We start from the raw sequence: 23808 nt of genomic DNA, 5'->3' as shown, positions 1-23808 counted from the left end.
ATTCCCTCTTAATGAAGCATTCACAGTTGTACGAAGCAGCGAGAGCTACGAAAATTTTGAGACAAATTTAACAGCCCACAATGTACAAAAAAGTCTCTTGGTGCCATGTGCTAAACCCAACAGGAAGTCCCGTAAGGGCCGGTCATCACATTTTGAGGTAAAAAACTCCTCTTTAACGAAGCATTGGTTGCCAAGTAAAGTGCTGCTTTGTTTTTTTTTATCTATACATGTGTGAAAACTCGTGAAACTTTGCACACACATCAGACTTGTCATTAACATGAATTTTTAGAGATTTATTGTGCAATTTGCAATAAATCGCACCCTCTATACATTTTTTATGGAGCATTTCCGATTGGATGATTCAAGCGCAAAATAACTAAAGATGACTTGACTTGACCTAGATTTGTGAAAACTCAGAGGCATACCTATTATATTATTATTATTATTTGTACCTTACAAGATTATCTCTTGTGCCACATTAAACCCCTTTGCAGGCCTGAGCCAAACCACGGTCCATACATTTGATACCACTGCTTTATTTCAATGGTCAAGTACTTCATAACCACACCTACTTATGCTTGTCCTTGCATATATAGTAGACAACAAAGAGCTCTTTCAACAAAAGACATTTCCATCTACAAAGTCATACAAGGTAAGCACTCTATAAATTCTGCAATCACTACACTTCTATTCCTAAATTATCACTTCAAATACCAACAATGGTTAATACAGCTACAAATTTCTTGTATGTTTATGAAGTATGATACTGTATTTATTTCTACTCCTTTGCTTTTCTACAGAACATGAACAAATCAACAAGCAAACTCTTTTTTGATAAAGACCCTCTAATCATCTCCATACGCAAAGATTGCCAACTTTTTTCCGTAAGTATACAATACATAAACTAAACAGGACAACTTTCTCAATCATATACAGTATGCCATACATATATGTATTAAGTTCTCATTTATTAACAGGTTTGTTAAAGGCACCTTTAGTGTGTTTTTCTGTTTGTAATGTTTCTCCACGAGCACGTCTAGCCATTGATATCATGTAGAACACATATGCTAACCTTTTAGAGACAATTGAAGCTTACTTGCACAGTAGCCACTATCTTAACCACTTAATTCACATGTCTCCTTGACAACGTATTACATGTAGTGAAATGGTACTTTGTGCGTCTTATGCTTTTTTCTGAACACTGCTTTTCAACTCTTTCCTTAAAACCAATACATGCGGCACTGTTATACTGTATAAATATATATGTCCGTGTGTATATATTTGTATATTCTTTCAAATAAACTCGTTTTGACACACACAGCCATTGAGTAACATGCAACACGACCACAACGTTTTGCACCAACACGTTACCTCTGCTATTTAGAATCATGGAATCTAACATGACTGATTTTCATTGAATGCTTTGTCATTACAGTATGCATGCATTGATCATGCTCATGTGCTTTTTTCCCCTTTAGATGATGTCATTGGTTAGCCTGCTTCAAAGCTACATTTTTTCTTGAATAACTGTCACACATTTACTGTTTGCTGGACCCTACAAAACTGTCACAATACTTCACTATGTCATGAATACATATGTGTTGCACAGCGACACCACATTAAAAGTCATCAAAAAGCTTTTTCTTTGATCACACACCATCTCTGTGCCATGCAATGTTTTCAAATAAACAGATGCTGGTTTTGAATATCAAACGAGCGACTTTTCATGAAACTTTGCACACACATCAGAAAGTCCACACTTTTGAATTTATTTTGGGAATTGTGCATCATTTTTGGCCTTTTACTGCACCTTTTTACACACAAGGCACGGCAAATGCATTTCTATTTTCCATGGTCCTTGTCTATTTAACAGTACCCCAACGTGCAAGTCCCCCGACTTGCATATACCCCAATGTGGCCCGGGTTGCGAGGGCCCTTTATAGCTGCTCGCAGCTCTAGTTTTTCTTGTTTTTCTGATTTTTTATTATGACAGAAAAAAAATTCAGTATAACAGAAAAAATATTTAGAAAAAAACCCCAAAGCTCCCCCCAAAAAAAATTGTCAGAGAAACAAGACTTCTTTTTTTTTTCTTTCTTTCTTTTTTGTCGAATACGCTCGGACTAAAGTTAATTGTTGAAAGGAAAAAAGAGACTGCCTCATATTACACTGAGAAGAGTGTGTTTAAGGCCTCAATGTTTGTCAACAGTGTGAACAAAGACAGCAGCTGAGGGCTCAGTACAACAAAAAGAAAATATGGAACAATTCAGTAAATGTGTGAGTCACACTGAGGATACATTTACACCGCGGCTGCTAAACAGGAGAAAAGTGGATAAAATACCAAAATTATGCTTGCCCATGTTATTACATAATCACATGCAAGGTTATGTCTTGTTTTAAGCATCAACGTAAAAGCCATATTAAAAAACATTTTGCCATCTTGCCTTAGCACAAACTCTACAAGTTTCCGGTGCTTGCCATTCAAAATAAACTCAAATATCAGATGTGCATGTCTTTACTTGCTGACTCTAAACTATAATTCAGTGAACATCTAAAGAACACATGATAAGCACAGAACCAGAAAATTATTTGGACAAACATGTTAAACATCACTGACCAGTGACGGGACGTTGTGAATTTTGAGGACGTAAACACTTGCAGACATTTATGGAAACAAAGTGTTGTTGTATAGTGACATTTCTCTTTCCTAATTGTAGTGAGAACTCATTAACAGGATCAGTGTCTTCAAATAAATTAATATTATCAATTACTATTCACACATAACAACAACACATGATTCAAGGTAATTTCAGCAAATTTGTTATATCAGAAGTGTGTGTCAAACTGGTTGGCCTTTGCATTAATCACTACCCAAGAAGTTGCTTAAGAATTTTCAAAAAGGTTGGTGACCACTGTATTAGACATTACACAATTCCAGCAATACCAATAAAACACCCCTAGCTGATAGTATATCTCTGCAAAGTGCAAACATTGTCCTCCATCTTAAATGGTAGGTGGGAGTAGTTCTATCCATCCATCCATTTTCTTGACCGCTTATTCCTCACAAGGGTCGCGGGGGCTGCTGGCGCCTATCTCAGCTGGCTCTGGGCAGTAGGCAGGGGACACCCTGGACTGGTTGCCAGCCAATCACAGGGCACACAGAGACCAACAACCATTCACACGCACAAGCACACCTAGGGACAATTTGGAACGTCCAATTAACCTGCCATGCATGTCTTTGGAATGTGAGAGGAGACCGGAGTACCCGGAGAAGACCCACGCGGGCACGGGGAGAACATGCAAACTCCACCCAGGAAGGCCGGAGCCTGGACTCGAACCGGAGTCCTCAGAACTGGGAGGCGGACGTGCTAACCACTAGACCACCGTGCCGCCGGGAGTAGTTCTACTTTTAAGTTTAACACAGATGACGCTTTAGAGAATGTTAAGATGTGATTCAAAATGATGACTAGGTTTCATGATGAGGCAGGTTGATGCTGGAACAAGTTAGTCAATGTATTAAAATAACTTCTTATTGGAAACAATCAGTCTTTCTTTTTTGCCTTACCTAGCTAGACTCCCATTAGCCCAACCAATTTGTCCAGCTCTTGTGGGGAATCCCAAGTCCTTTCCAGGCCAACTGGCAGACTTGGTCTCTCCAATATGTCCTGGGTCTTCCCCGGAGAATCATCCGATTCCTGCCCATATTTTTTTTCCATGAGACACATTTTTTCCAGATAGGATCAACACGTAAGCCAACCAGTGTCACAGAACAGATGTGCTCAAATGAGCAAATCTGTACTATACTTCCTTAAAGGCACCATTTACCCGGCCCTCGCTAACCAACCACAAAGCTTTAGAAGATTAAAAGAAATCAGCCTCAAGTCAGACATCAAAAGGACCAGAGAAGAGGATTTCCACTCTGACTCAATTACCTGGAGGCCAACACATGAAAGTTGTCGAAGACTCACCAGGCAGGTGCAGGAAAGGGGTTCCAACAAAGCTTTCTAGGTCAGTAGACTCCATCTGCAGCCATCCACCATGTCGCAGTGCACGCTACTTTCAGCTGCACTCGCAACACAGCTGTGCTTCTTACACATCCTCACAATGGACGCCATTGTTTATGACTCCCTCGCCGCTCCGTTCCGAGCAGAAACGACTCGGACACGTGCAAGACGCCCACACTGACCACTACACTACAATCCATTTCAACCTGCCAGGCCGAGCGCACAGATCATCTTCAAACACGAGGAAATAACCAACTATGATGATATCTTCTTGTTTGCAAGCTCTTTCATCCTGATGAGTGGGAGCTTTGTAGGAAAACGTCATTAAAGTGGAAAGTTTTTTCTGTATGTCCATGTATCATCATGAGTTTCTTCTAATAATCTTTTCAAGAAACACACAGATGACCAAATGGTACTCAACGCTTTTCCACCTTACAAGGCCCTCAAAACGCTTTTCATTCGACTACTCATTCAACTACTGGTGACGCAACATCAGGAGCAACTGGAGGTTCAGTATCTTGCGCACGGATACTTCGACGTGGTCACAACAGCATGAAATCGAACCCCCAACCTCTGTGTTGTGGGACGACCACTCTACCACTGATCCACACCGCCAAAAGTGTGTCCTGCTAGCGCCAAGTGTCACTTCTTTTGTTCATGATACTGCATATGTACCATAAAAGTTTCTCGTCAGGTAGACAGATTTGAACAAAACTCTGAGTAAAATTAAAGGGCAGTGATTCTCAGTGTGGTATTGGGCTCCCTCGAGTAGTACTCAAAAGTATCATTGAATTAAATGTTCAACCTGCACAGTGGTTTCAACTTTTTAAAAATCCAATACAGTGTATGTGTTAAGTACAGTTGAATTCTATTAAATATATTGTACAACTATTATGTACAATATATTTGCATGTAATCATTTAGAAATGTTTCTCTTTATAACTTTATATGGAATACTTAAAGTAATTTTGTGTTATTTCTTTTTGCTCCAACAACAGATTCATCTTTAAAAAAAAAAAAAAAAAAGACATGCTAATTATATGCAATTATCCACATAACATGAAAGAAGAGCGCATAGAGCCTCAACCAAATGAAATTATAGGTTAAACACACAAGTCAAAATGATGACCTTACATACAAAATAAAACTGATGTAAAATACAGTCTGTCTGTCTGTTTTTGTAACTTATGGTGCCGTTAATTTGTTAAGAGACTAGCATCAAGGTCAACAACATGACTGACTGCACAACATAATGTGAGTCTCAACTCAAAGTGGGGTAAAAAAAATAGCATAGATACATTTTGTATGGTGACTATTCTATTTTTGTTTTGTTTTGTGTTAGTGTACAGGTATTTTATCTTATGTTCTTAGTAAAAAATATTGTCTTATTAGGTAGAACCTCTGAGGTTGAACACAATGTGTTTGGTGATGCTGGTCTACAGATCGCTGGCAAATTCAAATCAAAATCTGTACATATATATTGTATATATGTATACTGTATACATTCATAATAACAATAAGATACATGCATATACAAGTACAAGAAACTTTGAATTGTACAACGTCAGGGACATTTTAGAGGTTACTACACTGTACTTGAACAACTACAACTGATGCAGGCAGATGTCCACCACAACTTGATGTGATCTGTAATATGCTTGTTGCTCCTTCCCAAAGGGCATCTTTTGCTAGGTACAATGCTGCTAACTAATACAGCTGATGTTCACGTTGAATTTGATATATATCGTATCAAGTCATTCATGACAGTTTGTCAGTCACATTATACATGTAGTATATGTCATTCATGTACGGTTGCCACATAGGCTTGTTCAGTTTCACTGTTGCAAATAATGCATTTGATTTTTAATGCTTCTTTGATAAGATGGTTGTCATGTGCTTTGATTCCAATTTGCTATAGTTACTGTCATCTATTCTATTCTAGACAGTAGATCACAAGTGACTGACTTACATCAAGCAGTGTGTGTAAATGTTGGTCCTGGAAAACACTGTGCAGGAAATCGAGATCCTTCTCACTGCAGTCAGTCAATGCATGGATTTCCTCTAAACTGTCCAACACCTGAGACACAGCCCCTGAAAAAAAAACCATATATTCAAATAAATATCAGTCAACATTCTGCCAAGTAGCTGGAAGGATTCACCACACAACATACACAAATATAGAGATACATACTTTCTGCTGCGAGTAGCCCTGCAGGTGGGAAGCATTAACAGAAGCAGAAAAAACAAAAGATTGTAATAAGACAAAAACACACTCAAGATATGCCTGATGAGGTCATTCCCATGGGAGGTGGGTGTTTCTGATTTCACTGTGGGTGTGTTGTTTAGGTGTTTATTCTGTCTTGCATTGACAGAGTGGATTTTTACTGGTTACAACCAGGATATTTGTTAGGGTGGGTAAGGTGAGAAGGGGAACGTCAACTCTGTTGGGTGTTCTAAGCAATTGCTGTAGTTTAGATTAACCACAGGTTCCTTTTTTAATTTTTTTATTTACCATTGTTATACGTATGTCATCAACTGACATATTTCTATATGTTCAAAGGGTTAGGTTAGGACACACCTCCAAAGTAAGTATATTTAGACCACATTTAATAGTTTTGAATTAACATGGAAAGTTTTTTTTTTTTTTATACTGAGTGTGGGTGTATAGTTTGGGTGTGATTGTTATGCATCTGTGTATGTTGATTACGTCAGGCTAGCAATGTTGACTAAAAATAGGCATTTTTTTAGGGCCCAAGTGTACGTGAGATGTGGAAAGTCCCAACTCTGTTTTGCAGGGGATGCATGACTTCATAAATTTGGGACTGGTCTGTACACCTCAATGTAGAACTGAATATTTACACGATCCTTAATAGTAAATGCTTCAAATGTAGTTTTGATTCACCATGTGTGTTATCTTTTAAATTCACTGCAGGTGTGTTGTTCTGTTCCTTAAACACAACACAAGTTTAAAAATTCACCTGAGGAGGTGGGGTCGTCTGAGAAGTCATGGAGTTCCTCAGGAGGGTCTCCATAGTAGGAATTAAACTTGTGACTGGACACTGCCGCCAGTACCGCCCCCTGAAACCACACCAGCAAGTGAGCATCCTCCATGGTGATGACATCATCATCACACGTACATATATTGTATAGAGGTTAGTCAACATGTTTACCCACTATAGGCACTGTTGAACATTTCCCCAAAATATTGCTCAATGTTTATAATATTCATAAGATATTATATAGTATTTCCTTTTGATACATAGTAAAATAGTAACAGTAAAATAGTAAAACAGCTAAAATACATTCAAAATTGAAGACTTTTTCTTTTTTTTTTAAACTAGAGTGTAAAACACTGATGGTTGAAAAACAGTAGCCCCATTTGATTTTGTGTTTTTTGAAACAACTTAGTTCGGAACCAAGACTTAGGCCATGTTTACACGGAAGCAAAGCCGGCTTCGTTCCTCAAACAAATCTTGTACAGACAGAACCGTCTCAAGACATGCGAGTGTCCAAAAGAAGACGCCTAGGACATTTAATGGCTGTAATATACAGTATATACCAAGTATGGCGTGGCGCTGTAGCGCTGTCATATCGAGTTAATGGAAAGCGTAGGAGAAGAATCAGCGAAGAAGACGAACAACTAACCTGAATAGCCGCTAGCCATAGACTTTTTAAGCCACGAGGCAGCCATATTACTCCTGCCAAGAAATGTTTCTCGGCATACAATCCTATACATTTAGAGTATCAAAATTGGACAACATTTGAGACAGTACTTAGTAGAAATAGCCTGATTTATGATGTTTTAAATTTGTTAAACTTAAACAAGAGGACTTCAGACATTTTATAATTTACCTTAAATACATGTATGAATTATATGCTTAATGATGTTTACAGGAGGAAACTTGTACTTTTTTTTTTTATTAAAGAATTATGACTGTAAGTCAACAAAAGATGACTCCGTCAAATCTAATTGGGGTCTAGGAACTGAGCGATAAAAGAAAAGGGGGTCTTCAAAGTGGTTTAAACAGTAGTCTGCTCGCGAGATGGGAGGAGTAAGATGGCTGCCCTGTCGCTTCAATGGCTTGCACAGGCGTGTATGGGCTATTGGCTATCCAGTAACATATATAGATCAGTGAGACGAACATAACACAGAAGAAGTGACAATGCCGGGTGATTTTAGTACAACATCACGCAAAACATTTCGCTGTAAAAGCATAAACAAACTATGGAGATTGTGCAAAACGACGATGACACGACTATCCACCATTGCTCTTCACAGACTGGCGGTTCGGGCGCAGTCACAAGAGAATTACGTCATCACCGAAGGGGTAACTATCCTGCATATGGTGTCCACATTGGAACGTACGGGGCGTTTTGAAATCTTTCCACTCTGCAGCCCGGTTTCAAAAGTGATCAGTTTCAAGCTCCGAAACCGACCCGCCATCTGGACGAACTGCCCAAACGGGAAGAAACTTGTGCGGATACACTGAAAAGGGCTTTCGTGTTAACTTAGTCAATCAGGCTTGAAACGCCGCTTGATCAATTAATTACCACTCAATTGCATTCAAATGACTGCAAGAAGCAAGGCTAGTGTCATCTTACCACAATGAATACGCTCACACATAAAAATCACTATTTTTGTTACATTTTTAATAATGGAAAACAGCACTACATCATATAAAAACCAAACGCATAATAAAATAGACAAAAAAATAAACTGTTTTTATGAAGTGTATTTACGTTATGCACTGTGGTAATTGTTGAATGTTAAATGAACTTTTATCGGGCATGGCATAGTGAACGACATCAGGAGCTGGAGTTGGGTTGGCTACTGTTGCCAATAAATGATATTAATTATAATTAATTGGCAGAAAAAGCATCCAAAAATGTTATTGAAATTATTAAGTATTAACTGTCAGAGGACTTATTATTTTGGCATTGATTTTGTGTGCGCATGTACATTCTTCTTGTTTCAGTAAATCAGTCATTAAAAAATAATAATAATAAAAAAAACGTCATGTAGGAGTCGTCTTTGTTTCTGTGAATGCAAACTAAAGACTTTGGATTATGGTCATGTCATTGGAGAATTTTTTTTTAAATTTATTTTTGTGAAAGGGTTAATAATTTTGATCATAACGGTGTTCATGCCGTATACCTTCAACTTCCTCCTGGCATTGAACTTTCTCAGCTGCTCCACTGTCTCTGGCAGGTGGATCTTGTAGGCATAACGGTCTCTCTCCTGCAATAGACATCACCACAATTTGCACACTACTGCCACCTGCAGCTCAAATGAAGCTTCAATTAATTATGAGATTAATTATCATAATTTAGAACTGAGAATTGGTTTCAAGGTGTGACAAGGTGAGACCCAACCTTGAGCCAAGGATGGTTGAGGGCCTCGTAAACGGTGATCCTCTCGGCGGGGTCCAGCATTAGCATGCGCCTCACCAGATCTTTAGCGCTCTCTGAGATTTGACTCCACTGCCGCGGGTTCATCTGTGTTAAAGCATTGCAGAACTGCACAACTTGATCTTTCACATATGACTTAGTGCAGCAGGACAACAATCCAAAATACACCAGCAAGTCAACTTATAAATAGCTTAAAATAATACAATGAAGGTTTTGGAATGGTCAACTTGAGGCTCGTATCTTGAAAAACTCACGAGCCAGGTTACTCGTACCTCATGATATCGCTGTAATTTTCTCACTACATGCTTTAAACACAAAAACATAGCAAGCATAAAATGCAGAGAAAACAAGTATTGTATATGATTCTTATACATTATAGTGTGTGCGTGTGTGTGTGTTAGATGTGCCTTTAGGAGGCAGAGCTAGGTGAGGTAGTGTGTAATGTCAGTGAGGCTGTGTTTGACTTGTGGCCAACAGAAGCTCTTGCATAGGAATACTCATTATGTTTAGGTTTTTTACTGCTTTCCCGGTGAGTAAATGGTCAAAGTGCATCAATGACTGTGGCTTTCCTTTGCATTACAGTTAGTTTACTGAAGAAACCTGTAAAATATATATATATATATTTTTTTGAAAACTCTGCAAATAAACTGATGTGGTGAGAGAACCATACATAAGTGTAAAAGGCACCCCATGTCGTCTTTTGTGACCCAAAAGACAACAAATTCTGATGTAATATCCTCACCTTGTATTTCCCCTTGCAGATGGCTTCGAAGAGACGCTCTTTGGTGCCATAGAAGGGCAGACACCCTGACAGGAGGATGAAGAGGATGACGCCGCATCCCCACACGTCCACGGGTTTTCCATAAGGCTCCCTCTTCACCACCTCGGGCGCCATGAAGTGGGGTGTTCCTACGCGACCTGTACATATAACAATGCGGTTTTATATACACAATGTGCATTGTAAAGAAAAATGCTATTTGCGTATGAAAACACTCTGGATGAGCATATTTGCAACAAAAGCGTGTGAGACAGGGATGTTTAAAGTGTTCCATGTACCTCCAGCCACCAGGCCTGACTCTCCCAGTTGGATTGCAACTCCAAAGCCGCCTAACTTGACTGGAGCAGAATTCTCCTTGGATGCCAGCAGCACACAGTGAGGCTGAGTGAGAAGAGAGACAGAAATGATTTTGTGGTCACTCACTTCTGGCTAACTAAAGAGTGACACCCAACGTTAATCACACGCCCGAAAATTAACATCAGTGTACACAAAGTCAACAACGAGGGAAGCTTTTACTGCATGGCAGAATGCACATTGAACTTTTTACTTCTTCATTTTGAATAAACAAATATGGTTGACTCGCAACTAACAGGAAGGTGCCACCATCAAATCTGAATTTACATTGGATGTGCACTCGAATTCTATTTTGTTTTTTTGCTTTCAAGCGGCACAATTCAGACAAGTGTAATGTCAGTATAAAGAAAAACATACACATACAAAAATTTGAATATTTTCAGATTAGACTCAGGGATTTTCCAAATGTGGAAGCAAATTTGATATATATATATGTAATATCCACCAATCAGGCAAGTGACATTAATACAAATACTGTACATAATCCATCAGTGTAAGTTTGAATTAAATAAAGCAACTGATCAGCCTAAACAATACAAACAATTTTAGAAACCACCTCCTGTAAATCTAATTCATATCGACTGCATAGAGAATGAAATACAGTCAAACCTCGGTTTTCGAACGCTTCTGTTCTTAACCAAATCGGTTTTCAACCAGAAAAGTCGAGAATTTTATGTCTCAGAACTCGTGCAAAAATTCGGCTCTCAACCAAACTGAAACAAGCCGAGCGTACCTGAACGCGACTCACTCAGGAGAAAAAGCCGAGCGTACCTGAACGCGACTCACTTGGGAGCCGAACTAACTCGAATGCCCAGGATGCTTCCTCCGTAGAACATTCGTGCTCAAAGTTCGTTTGGAGCAGACTTGTGCATTGTTATTTACGCAAATCTTTTTTTTTTAGTTTTGCATCGTGTTTTAGCCCCTAATCATGGGTCCAAAGAAAGCAATTGCTAGCGGTAAAGTTGGTGAAGAAAAGAGGAAAGTAGTCCGCAGAATTATTGAATTTAAAAAAGAAATGTTTGCATTTCGGTTTTTTTCCCCATCATTTTAGATAGGATATATAAATAAAACAGTGTCTATTTCTACCCTTTTCTGTTTATAGTAAACAGTAGTAGTGCAGTTTATGGTGTAAAATAGTAAAAAACAAAAAAAAACAAAAAAAAACTTGGAAAAAGTTTTTTTTTTTTTTTTTTTTTTTTTTTAAGACTTGGAACGGATTAAAATTATTTACATTAATTATAATAGGAAAAATTGTTTCGGATTTCGAACAAATCGCTTTTAGAACAGCCTTCTGGAACGGATTATGTTCGAAAACCGAGGTTTGACTGTACTATTTAAATATTACATGGAAATTTCATATATTTAACTCAGAGTTAAGAGTCACGCCATCTAATGTCAGCTAATGTGTTAATCTGCTAATTAGAAGATGTTTGAGTCATAAATACTCAAATAAAAAGGCTACTGTAAAGATAATTTGGGCAAATTTCTACAATGAGCAGCTTATGATTATCTGCTTAATATTCACAACAGTAGACTTTTCACACTTCTATGATGATTAAAAATGGTCTAATAAGAATGAATTACTTAAAACGTTCCAGCACCCTCATACATATTATGGTCAATTGTTATCAAAGTTAAAGATTATAAAAGCCAGATGAAAAAGATATGCCTTCTTTTGAAACACACCTTTGCCAAGTTTAGGCCAATCAGTAACTTTACAGTATAATGTTTGAAGCCTACAAGACCTACGGGAATGTATATGATGTAGGTCACAGCAACATTACCACGCTGAGGGAAAAAAACAAACAAACAAAAATGGGGTTTTTCGGCTGACAGTATGGTTGCCTTGGCCAGTGTACTATTGTAGAGAGGTATTGTATTTTGGGAACCTTTTTTTCTCCTCAGAATGTCTATACTCAGCACATAGTGTAGCTGTGTTTTATAATAAGAAACAGGAGTGGAAAGCGTATTATATTGTACAAGTTGTGCATGATGCATGCTGACATCACTTGCACTCATGTGTGTAACCAGAACTTGCAAATTGAGTCCAGCCTCCGCCAACCCTCTCTCTCTGTATTGGGACTACAAGTGGCAAGAAAAAAGAAAAGTTGACCACAGCCCAACATTTTCTCCGCGCGACATCACCGCATTTTACATGTCAGCAATTCTCTGTTGACTTTCGACGGCACACGCGGACAGGGTAACGCCGACATGAGCGGCAGCCTTGGAAATGGACGGAGGGAACAAAAGATTTTCTCTCTCTTCATCGGAACCACTATAGTCTGAAGCTACTTGACTCTGTACAGGAAGCTTGATGAGACTTTTAGAAACGTGTCCTTCTCAGAGGCTGGATGTGTGAGTAAGCAGTTCTGACAGAGGGGAAGTCTAATGAGCATATATGAGCAGCTGATCGACCATTGTTCGTGGACTTAAATGACTGTGTGAGTACATCCTATTTAAAGTATGCATAAGATTTGTTTTTTTTTATGGGTTACATTAGATAATAAATGCTGATTGAACATTGAATTTGGCTAGCAATCGCTCCAAGGTGTACCTCATCTCTTGCCCAAAGTCAGCTTGGATGGGCTTCAGCTCTGTGTGATTTTAATGGCATTTTGCACCATTTATTAGTATGAAAACAGAACAATGGCTTCCGCTTCATGAAATGAATCTGGATCACAAGTATTGTATGTGCACACAATTGGCTTTGCACATCAATATGGGGAGTGAATAACTATTGGCAGTTCGCTATTCACAAACTCACCTAGTCACCTTTTCTCCCCTGTGGAACCTATCCTCAGCTACCAACTGAAAAACTTTCCTATATGCATTATTTCTGCCTATTTTTCAGAAATTATACATCTTAACAGTTTAAGTTTGTATGTCAGGGGGGCACCGAGTTTAGCCTGGGTTATTAATGGAAGTTATTGAGAGTTTTGCCGCATGCACGTGTATAGGCACATTTTTTGAAAAATCGAATCATCTGTATATACCGTTATATTTGAAGCAATTATGACATTAATATATCTTAGGATGATAGTTGGTGGTATATTAAAGTTTAACTATTTAAAGGGCGAGTAACTTGACAGTTTTTAGACTTTACTTATCCCCAAGCAGAGTCCAACCAAATCGGCACACTTCAGTGACATGTACGAGCATGATTCTCAAGCATTTTAATTTTTAGCATGTAATAATGATAGTGCATAGTTGTGATAAATATTCTCAGAGAATGCTCAACAAAACAGCAGTGCCAGCAATATCAAGCTAGCATTAGCATATAAACAAGCTAACATTAGCTGCTATGTTGGTGGCATGACTTATTCGTAAAGACACCAAAATATTTGTTTTGTTTCCTTGGACAGGTTGGAAGATCATCATTATCCATACATCATGTCTGCTGACCTTCAGATGTCTACTTCCCCTTTTGTCAACGGGATTAACTTGACAATGACGCCTGATCCTCAGCAGCCTTGTGTTGATTATGGTGCGCTGCAGCAACCACTTGCGGTGCTTTACTCCATTATCTTTATCCTGGGTCTGCTTGGGAATCTGGTGGCTCTGTGGGCTTTGTTCCATGTGTGCTCGAAACAGAACTCGGTGCGAGTTTTCCTCATCAACGTGACGTTTGCCGACCTTCTCCTGGTGGTCTGCCTGCCGTTCAGGATTCTCTACCATGTCAGGGGGAATGTCTGGACCTTGGGGCCCACGCTGTGCAACGTGGTGGGCAGCTTCTTCTACATGAACATGTACATCAGCATCACTCTGCTGGGGCTGATCAGTGTGGATCGCTACATGAAGATCCATCGGGGAACTCGGACACAGATCAGGTTGCAGTCCACCAGATGGAGCACGGGTATCTGTGCGGCCATCTGGATCATGGCCTTTGGCTTGGCTTCAGCCTTCTTCATAACAAAGACTCCATCACATGTTAACAGGTTGGTCAAGTATTTGATGGTGAACACAGTTGCTAGGCAATTTTCTGTGTTTACATTACTGGTCACTAAATAAGCAGTTTGATCTGACAATTTTGGGCTTTTTAGTAGCAAAATAAATGAGAGGTATGTTACTGTCTCTAGGCCATTAGTTTCTTGGCCTTTTGCTATCAAAATAAGCTATCCATGCCGAAGCATTTGCTGACCATTTGGTAGAAAAATTAGATAGCACCTTAACATTTCTTGGCCATTGGATAGCAAGTAAGGTCTTTCAATATCTTAGCTTTTCGGTTGCAAAATAAGTGAGCCATATTTCACCGCCAATCACACAAGCCACATTGCTTGCAAAGGTTTACTCTTCTAATCTCTCCCGAAGCGAGCTGAACTAAACTGTTCCGCTTAGTGGAACTGTGGCTTCTCTGATTAAGGGTATGCTTACATGATAGAAATCAAGTGAAGTGCTTTTAAGGTTTCACGCAGAGACTACAATATTTTCAAACCGACTGCTTACTGTCCTGGGAATAATAAAATACTGGAAAACCCTGTATATAGTTTAGTTTTTGAGACTGAACAATCAGCACACACATGGACAGTCTTGTTTTTACAGCCAGGGTTTAGACTGGATCAATTAAAAAAAAAAACTTGCACTTTAGTTGACTCAAGTTCCCCTTTTTTGTGTGTCTAGGTGTTTCCACTACAAACAGCTCCACGATGCAAAATGGAAAGCATACATCAACATTTGCATTCTGGTGGTCTTCTGGTTGGTGTTCATCGCTCTGGTGGTGTCCTACATGAAGATCGCCCTCAAGCTTCTGAGGACATCGCAAAATAAACCCAACCTGCCCAACGCTCACCGTTATTCAAGAACTGCATGGAAATCCTTCTTCATCCTGCTCCTCTTTACTCTCTGTTTTGTTCCGTATCATGTGATTAGGGTGTTCTACATCAAGACCCAAATTACAGACACTTCCTGCTTCTGGAGGAGCGTGGCTGACAAAGCCAATGAATTGGCGCTGCTCTTTTCAGCTCTGAACACCTGCCTCGATCCTCCTCTTTTACTCCTCTTATTGTCCTCTGTGAGGAAGGAGGTGCGGCGCTTGATGAGCGACATGTTTCGTGTGCGACATACTTCGGTGCGAGTTAGTGGGAGCAGCTCCACAGTGGAAATGGAAGGGAGAAATGGAAGGCCTGACAGAGGGCAAGCTAATGTCCCAGCTACTTTGAAATAAAGGATTTGTCGAGCTCATTTTTTTTAGCTGATTATTGTGACTCGTAAGAATACGTGGTTTGGATGGTTAGTTCAACTGCTCTGGCTCACAAAGAGGGGTGCAAATTAACATTTTAAGAGATGCGCTATGTGAACCACAAATCTGAACAACAACTTTCAAATTCATCCAACCATTTAGTGTACATTAAAACAATATACAAAAATCAGGGGTGCAGTACCAATGTTTTACAATCAATCCCTGAAATGTCAGGTCCTTTTTCTGTAATGATGCTCTTACTGCAATAGGATTACTGTGTTGCATTTTAAAGAAAACAAGAGGTGGAAGTTCAAAATTTGCTTTAACTCTGACTTCGAGAAGTACTAGGACACACTGTAGTTATCAATTTTAATGCCAAAAATTAAAGTGATAACTGCTGAGCCCATTTAATATCTGTTGACAACTGTAGCGAATATAAACAGCACCAACTAAAACATGTAAAAAGTCTGCAAATTAAATGTCTAACTGCATGATGGCAACAAGCCCCCATGATATTGGTGAGCTTATAATACAAGTATGTGCCCACAGTATCTTTAACTGACAAAATAAGCAGAAGAAAATGGATGGATGGATGGATTATCTTTAATGACTAGTGTTCCAGTATACTTCGATGTGCAATCGCTTCACAATGCTGTGTGTTATTCTAAGAGCAACCATCCAGTATATCTTAATTGGCATTTCTCTGTTAAAAATATGAATACTGTAGTTACAATATTTGTTGGATTTTTCAGAAATATTATCCAGTAACCATTAATACAGATAAAATGATGTATACAATAATCACCCTGCTATGTGTGGTGGATATGAACTGAGTCTTGCCCAAATAGCAAAAATCAGTGACTAATTGAAGCTCACCCTTAAAAATATTTATTAATGACAATGTCCATAGATGCCATAAGATGGTGCCGAAGCACTACTTCTCTATTAGACGGGGCATCTTGGGGCATCTTAGTGGATTTCAGAAAAAAATAAAATAAAGAATAAGCAAAAAAAAAGTATAATCTATGAATAATCTATGAACTCCGTAATACCATTGCAATTGTGTGATTAGGCAGTGGGAGAGAAGCCAGCTGCAAGAACCATGCTCAGACATTGTGTTCAAGAAGTGCATACATCTGATGGCATGCAAGGACGTGTGAAGGTTAACATCATCACATTGCCACATCACCAGCACATTAGAACAAAACAAGTAAATAAAAAACAAAACGAGAGGGAAAACATGTGGAGGGACTTTTCTGGGATCTCGATTCTGAAAGTTGAAAGTGGACGCGCCTATCTGAAGTTATTGGAAAAGTTAACTTCTGTGCATTTATCTAGTTTTCGTTCAAAGTAATTTTCAGATATGCTGTGATTAAATTTTTGAAACACAGACCTATCACACAATTTCTGTGAGAGGATTTGATCATGTAATCACGACTATTTTGTTTAAACTCAATTCTCACTTACATATACTTGTAACTGAAATATTATGAAATATTATTAACCATGTTTCTTTGAATTGTTTATTGTTCACAACCAGTTCTGCACAGAAATTGGTGTGATCTTTTCATAACATTTATGCACGTGTGTAAAATGTAAAAAAAAAGTGAAATACGCTGCCAAAAAAACCACATTGTTCTTTTATATATGTGCTTTTTACAGAATTGAAACGCTTCAAGGGGGATATTTCCTTTTTTCCCAGCAGTGATGAATACAGCAGTAAAGTCAGACAAAGATCTCAGTGAGGGTGTTCACTCCCTGTGAGGTGGCCATGGAAAGAACAACAATGGAGATCCAAAAGCAGACAGTGTTCTTCCATTAGTCAGTGCAATGCAATCACTGAGACATTCAGACCAAACCAAAGTCAAGACACAGACTACATCAAAGCCCAACTTTGATGATCATAAGCTCCAGATGAACTTTTATTGACATGAAAGCTGAGGTTCAACTCTAAAACATAATGTCCATGCATTTGGAGTTTTAATGTGCATGTTTTTCCCCTCTCTTGGCTTGACACAGTCATGTTAATTGCTCAGCATAAATGTCCTGAGTCTGAGTATTAAGGTGGCATGATACAAAACACGAAGCTGCCATCTAGAGGCCCATTACCTTATAGCACATAGCAACTAAAAGCTGAATGGTAAGTCCTACACCCACTTGCTGAAAATACAGATTTGGTTCTTTTCTTTAGTAGCTTCTACTTGTGAGATCAGACAAATAAACATCTTTATACAGTGAAACCCTGCTATTCCGTGGTTTACCATTCGCTGCTATTATGTCCAAATTTAATGTTGTGCATTTTCAATGTTGTATAGCGTTGTGTAGCAACGTGCCGGCAACACTTTGGTCTACTGGAATAGATGCAGCGTAATCAACAGCAAGTAGAAGTCGGCCCTTCAGTGTAATAATAAAGTTTTCATATTTGTTCTTCACATAGAACAGAAATAATATACAGTATGATTTTAACTATTGTTATACTCTATTTGTATGTATTGCTGCTGTGTATGTGTTAAAGTAGCAGTTTAAAGGATTACACCGCAATTATTGTGACATTTCCATTTGCAACTTAGTCTGTCTATGGCCTTCCACATTACATGTTAATATACAAACAGACTCGATTTTCAAAATGTTTGTCCTATTGAAAAATGCTGGAATAATTTTCCATATTGTTGATATAGGCACAAACTAATGTCATGTTGCCTTGCATGCTAGTTAAGAGTGACTCAACGGCACCTCTGCGAGTTACAGCTGGGTAGTGCACACCACTTCAAGACACCATTAATCAAGTTTAATCAGTAATAATGATCAAATAACAATAATTCTTCTCATTCCTTATGGACAGTGTTAAAAAAAAACTAGTCTGAAAATGCACACGCACAGACACATTTACAAGAAAGCTGCTCAAGCGAGCTGCAACTTCCCATGCATGAAAGTCACTGAATTGATTTAAAGCCTCAGTATTTATCTCCTTCCATACGTCACTGCTGCCAGTTCTTTTGTGGCTGGGCGTGTGTGTGTTGTGTGGGTGTGTGCGCACGCGCATGTGAGAAATAAGATATAAATTGGGGGAAGCACATCTGATAAGGACGAGACAGCAGCTGTTATAGGGTGATAGTAGAAACCTGCTGTATTTATAACCTGATTAAACGGCTTCTATCTGCACAAAGCATTAAACGGTGAATAGGGATGGGCGAGTGCTGATACCAGGTGTTGTATTGGGGTGATACAGGCCTTATTTCAATGCGTTAGTTAAGTTGCAACGGCGGCCGATACCAGTCGTTGATACTTGTGGCCGCCAGCCGTTTTACTATTGGTATCAGCGAGTATTCAAAGAGTTGAGTAGTCGTACTGCTATCAGTCTGGGGAAAAAGTGGTCTTGATCCCTAATAGTGATTCATTTCTATGGTAATGAGTGGCTGGTTAGCCCAAGTGATACTAACAACACCAAGGTCACAGTAGCAATGTAGTATGTAAGAATTAGCATATGGAATGGAAACTGCATTCTTGTAATATTGGGGCGTTGTGACTTTGTTCTTGCATCTTCATTCTTGTAAAAGTACAATTGTATAAACGTCAAATTATATAGCTTAATTCTTTATTAGGTTGACTTAAGTTTTGTAAAATTTCTAATTTTCTTGTTGTAATTCCATGAGATTATTTGATAAAATTACAACTTTAATTCCATCACATTAAAATTTCAATCTTATTAAATTGTAGCAATTACACATAGAAAATAGTGACTTCATCCATGTAAAATTATGACTCTGTATGTAATTATAGTAAATAAGTATATTCTCGTATAATTATCTTATTTTGTAGTTTTGCAGCTGTTTTAAAAAAAAATTAAGACCTCAATCTTGTAACATTTTGTACGTTCGACTTAAGGTAGGACTCGAAAGTATATTTGTTTTCAAGTTAATTTCACAAACAAAATTATCGGCTTACTTATCGGTTATCAACATCTGCACTTTCTAAATTATTGGTTAATTGGTATCGGTTGAAAATAGCATTATCGTACATCCGTAAAGATTATCACTATTTTCTGTAAAATTCAGCTTTGCTCCCAAAATATTGTTACTTTATTCTCATAACATGAAGATGTTTTAACATTTTAAATAAATAAATGCTAAATAAATAATTAATAAATAAATAAAAATCTCACTTTACGCTTGCAATCTTGCAACTTTATTCTCATGAAAATGTGACTTTATTCTTGCTAAATTAAAAAAACATTTTCATAAAATTGTTCATTTCTATTCTATTGTTTAACTTTATTGTTACGTTCATGCAAAATTATAACACTCTTGTATAACGTAAAATTACAACTTTATGACTACTTTCTTGGAACTGTTTTATGTAATATGTCTTTATTCTCAAAACATAACACTATGATGATTAATTTATTTTGAAAGCAACACTATTTTCAACCTTCAGCCTTCGACAACTTTCCCGGTAAAATCTTGGATATAATTTGTGTAGAATCAAGACTTGTTGACTATGACAGCCTCCAGCGGGAGTCTGGTACAAGCAGGTCAGGGTTTTCCAGATACTGTCAAATATTGACCACAATGTAAACTATTTACTTTGCTGTAAATTCGGGAGATTAGCGGAAGAAATTAATGATCCAGCCATGTGGGAGATTCGGAATACTCCCGCCAAGTCCCGCGTGAATTGGGAAAGTTGGCAAATATGCATCAGGATTTCACGTCCTCATGTGGTCTTTCTTCCTTCAGGCAAAACACTATCGCTTTTGTCCATTTGGTGCTGCCATTATCAGTGAAACCTGTAAGTTCCCGAGTGTTACTTTAAACAACTTTATTCCTGTAAAATTGCGACTTTCCAAAAATTCCCATTTTATTCTCACATCACAACCTTACTCTCTAAACTTTCAAACTTTTTTTCCAAGCAAAACTGCAAAATTCCCAACAGCATAATTCCTGTAAAATCACAACTTTATTGCTGTAAAATTACATCTTTATTCGAGTGATATTATTCTCATAAATTTATATTTTTGTGTAAAATTATTTATTCTAAATTATAAAATTAATATCCCCCTTTAATTGTAATATTTGTTTTCTTTTCAGTATGACCCTTATACTCAGTCTTAGTCATCAAAAAAACATAATACTAGTAGTAGTGTATTATACATACATAATGTTTAACTAATTGCCAATATAAAGACATTTTCCACAAACCGAAATAAATATCTAAACACATTGACGCTATTAGGTTGAGACAAATCATCAGGGAATCTGAATTTCCTGAAACGAAAATGTTATCCAACTAATATTGCCGAGGCTGAAAAGAAGGAAAAGTGTTTTTGAAGACACACTTTGGGTCTGTGATTGAAACGACCCAAATTTCTATTCATGTTAATAAGATTAGGAACTAGTATGAGGTCGCTAATCAGAGCAGAGATTCTGAAAGGGCGCCACTTTCTGGAAAAAAGCAACTGTGGCAGTTTTTAGCCTCCAAATGCTGAATTTCAGCTTCTATTCCAACCTGCAGCCACATCGTTTCCAACCACACTGCATATAAAACGCTATAATCTTATTTAATTTTTCTAAAAGGGAACAAATACCTTGACATCTCTGTGGATGACGTTGTTGTCATGGCAGTAGCGCAGCGCCTCCAGGATCTGTCTCATATAGTGACTAAGAAAATCGAGAAAAGAGTGTGTCAAAATCCAATTAAAACAGAGGCCCAAGCAGTGACTCAAAGTCGAGTTGACCTCACCTGGCCACCGCTTCGCTGTAGACAAAGCCAGCGTCCGCTCTCTTGACGATCTCAAAGCACAAGTCAGCTCCGTCCATGCTGAGATACACACAAATGCAGAGAGAAAGTCAGAGTGATGGTAAGAAATATGTTCTTCAAATAATTTGCATAAATGTTGGGTGAAAAAGATAAACAGTAGCAACCAACTCACAAAAGAACATTTGTTAACTGCTAAGCTGGTTTGAACTCTGTTGCTAACGGAAAAAAAAGAAGCACCATGTCTCTCAGATGTATTAAAATGTGGACACTTACCATGCTGTTAATAAGTTCCGTGTACACTATTAAAGATGATCTGATGTTATTCAGAGATTGCATCTTTTTTTTTTTTTATGACAAATAGGTATCAAGTAGGCTCTGGTACATGGTTGCTCCAAAGAGCTGTATGCATCCATTTTTATTTTCCGCAGAGTTACGTGACTTATTCCTGTTCTATTTCTATAGGTCTCCAATTAAAATATTGTTTTAGGCTCCAGTTGTACTTTATTTGTAATGTGATATAATAGAATAACCATAACGTGCCTTGTCGTGGCTGATTTTCTCTGTGTACTATGAAAATGCATGGTAGGTTCATGCGAGTGTGAATGGTTTGTTACATGGATCCTGTGAGTGGCTGGTGGCCAGTCCAGGGTGTTTCCCGGCCTTCTCCCCAAATTCAGCTGGGATAGACTCTAGCTTACCCGCAACGCTAGTGAAAACAGATGGATGGATATGGTGACGTTAGAATTTTTAGGCACAGGGCAACCATTGCTGTTATTATGACAGCCACTAGAGGTCGCCCTTGCTAACAAACCTGCACGTAATAAATGTTTTCACACATTAGGTACAAGTTCAACTGGATGAAGCCTGCTGTCTTCAGCTAATGATTAATTCCCGTTTTATTTTAAAAGTGAAATAGTGTTATCTCCAACAAAATAACATTGGCCACAAATTTGAGTACACCAAATGAGATTCTCATCCAGTTAGAACCAGTTCCCCGCTGATCCAACGACTCAATAGGAACAGACTTGATGGCCATTGCATTAGTATAAGGGACTTCTTTTTTTAATTGGCTCTTTAGTGACACAAACAGGCACATGTTATCATGTTGAATGATATTAATAGTTGACCTAGTCAAGTTACAACTACTGCGTCTCTCCTAATTGCTCGGCTTCATTTCCTGCCCAACTATTAAAATCCAGTCTTGGTGTCCTCTCCAATTAGGCCAGGCTGCTGTGAGGCTCTTTTTTTTCAGCACATCCATCTTATACAGTATTACACTATTCATATTTAAGCAGGCTTCAGGGAGAGACATATGAAGATGTCTGCAGTTATCTTATATGCCTGCTCTGTTATCTGCTCTCTGAGGGATGAAGTGCTCAAATATCTCTCCCATCTACCTGTAGCCTCTTTCACACTCAAGTCCCACAAAATATAGCTGCATCTCACAATCATAACAGAACATCCAGAATTCATCTGTATGTACCCAGCAAGCCAGGATATTGTCACAATTGTGTGCATGATTGATATAACTACTACATAACTTTCCAAGAATTGGATAAAAAAATTCAGTGTAATATAGTATGTTAACATTTCCCGTTGTACTTCTCAAACGCCACCACTAGTTGTGTGTCATGTGGCTTTAGGTTTGGGAAGAGAGAGGCCAAGTTGCTTGGAGCGCCAGATGAGTGTGCTGAATAAAAGTAGGCTGTCACTTTAATTGATTTAATTTCCCTCTATTTCTGAATGTGTCGCTTTTGTAAGAGAGAGAGAGAACCACTAAAGGGGAAAAAGCCAGGTATGAGCAGAATTTTTTGGCCTGCACTAATGAAGTGGAAGGTGAGTGGGAAATTATTCCACTGTACACGACGGGGTCCGTGAGAGGCCAGGAGAACCTGCTGCTATGGCGGACCCAGAATGAGGACAGGTTTCCCTGTTTGCCGAAGTTGTGCAAAAATTACTCGGCTGTCCCAGCAGCAAGCACACCAAGTAACAACGGGAGAGCTTGCACAGTTCATATCCGTGTCTCCAACTCAAATAAGTACTGTAATCAAGATACAGTGCTGTAATGCCCTCACATATGGGCAAGGAGAGTCAGTCCCTGATGCACTGTCAAATGGGACAAACGGTCAAGCAAGCACATAAAAATACAAAAATGAAAACGCTCGTGAAGAGCTACAACAGCCACAACGCACACCCAGATACCAAATGGACTGAAGAAAATCCATTGGCCACTCCCCTTAAAGGTACACAGCAACACACAAATACTACAGTGTGTACAATAACTGCAATTTATATAACCAGTTTATTTCTTTTGATTCTATGTTATGTTTTTTCCC

General features: G+C 38.4%; 2 protein-coding genes across 18 annotated transcripts in view; one reads left to right on the top strand and one right to left on the bottom strand.

Annotated features, from left to right (window-relative positions):
- Window positions 1–23808, bottom strand: part of caska (calcium/calmodulin-dependent serine protein kinase a) — a 124833-nt gene that overhangs the window by 33059 nt on the left and 67966 nt on the right. For 12 of the 17 annotated variants that reach the window (XM_077536210.1, XM_077536217.1, XM_077536209.1 and 9 more), the window contains exons 4-12: window positions 21455–21532; window positions 21300–21372; window positions 10467–10569; window positions 10153–10328; window positions 9375–9497; window positions 9157–9240; window positions 6980–7079; window positions 6193–6210; window positions 5971–6092 (exon numbers count right to left, since the gene is read on the bottom strand). In XM_077536210.1, the coding sequence (XP_077392336.1) occupies window positions 5971–6092; window positions 6193–6210; window positions 6980–7079; window positions 9157–9240; window positions 9375–9497; window positions 10153–10328; window positions 10467–10569; window positions 21300–21372; window positions 21455–21532 (877 nt within the window). The remainder of the gene's footprint in view (window positions 1–5970; window positions 6093–6192; window positions 6211–6979; window positions 7080–9156; window positions 9241–9374; window positions 9498–10152; window positions 10329–10466; window positions 10570–21299; window positions 21373–21454; window positions 21533–23808) is intronic. The other 5 variants (XM_077536211.1, XM_077536216.1, XM_077536226.1 and 2 more) reach the window with 1 other exon arrangement.
- Window positions 12388–15720, top strand: gpr34b (G protein-coupled receptor 34b). The gene is made up of 3 exons (XM_077537264.1): window positions 12388–12983; window positions 13905–14477; window positions 15160–15720. The coding sequence occupies exons 1-3, from the start codon at window positions 12976–12978 to the stop codon at window positions 15701–15703; spliced, it is 1125 nt and encodes a 374-aa protein (XP_077393390.1). The 5' UTR covers window positions 12388–12975; the 3' UTR covers window positions 15704–15720.

The sequence above is a fragment of the Festucalex cinctus genome, chromosome 11 (genome assembly GCF_051991245.1).
Source record: "Festucalex cinctus isolate MCC-2025b chromosome 11, RoL_Fcin_1.0, whole genome shotgun sequence".
Taxonomy (NCBI): Eukaryota; Metazoa; Chordata; class Actinopteri; order Syngnathiformes; family Syngnathidae; genus Festucalex; species Festucalex cinctus.
Note: the sequence above shows the minus strand (reverse complement) of the source record. Positions and strands in the feature narration are given on the sequence as shown.

Excerpts from the sequence above, each read along its gene's own strand:
- gpr34b (XM_077537264.1), top strand. Across the intron at positions 14,478-15,159 it reads ACTCCATCACATGTTAACAG|GTGTTTCCACTACAAACAGC; the intron begins GTTGGTCAAGTA and ends TTGTGTGTCTAG.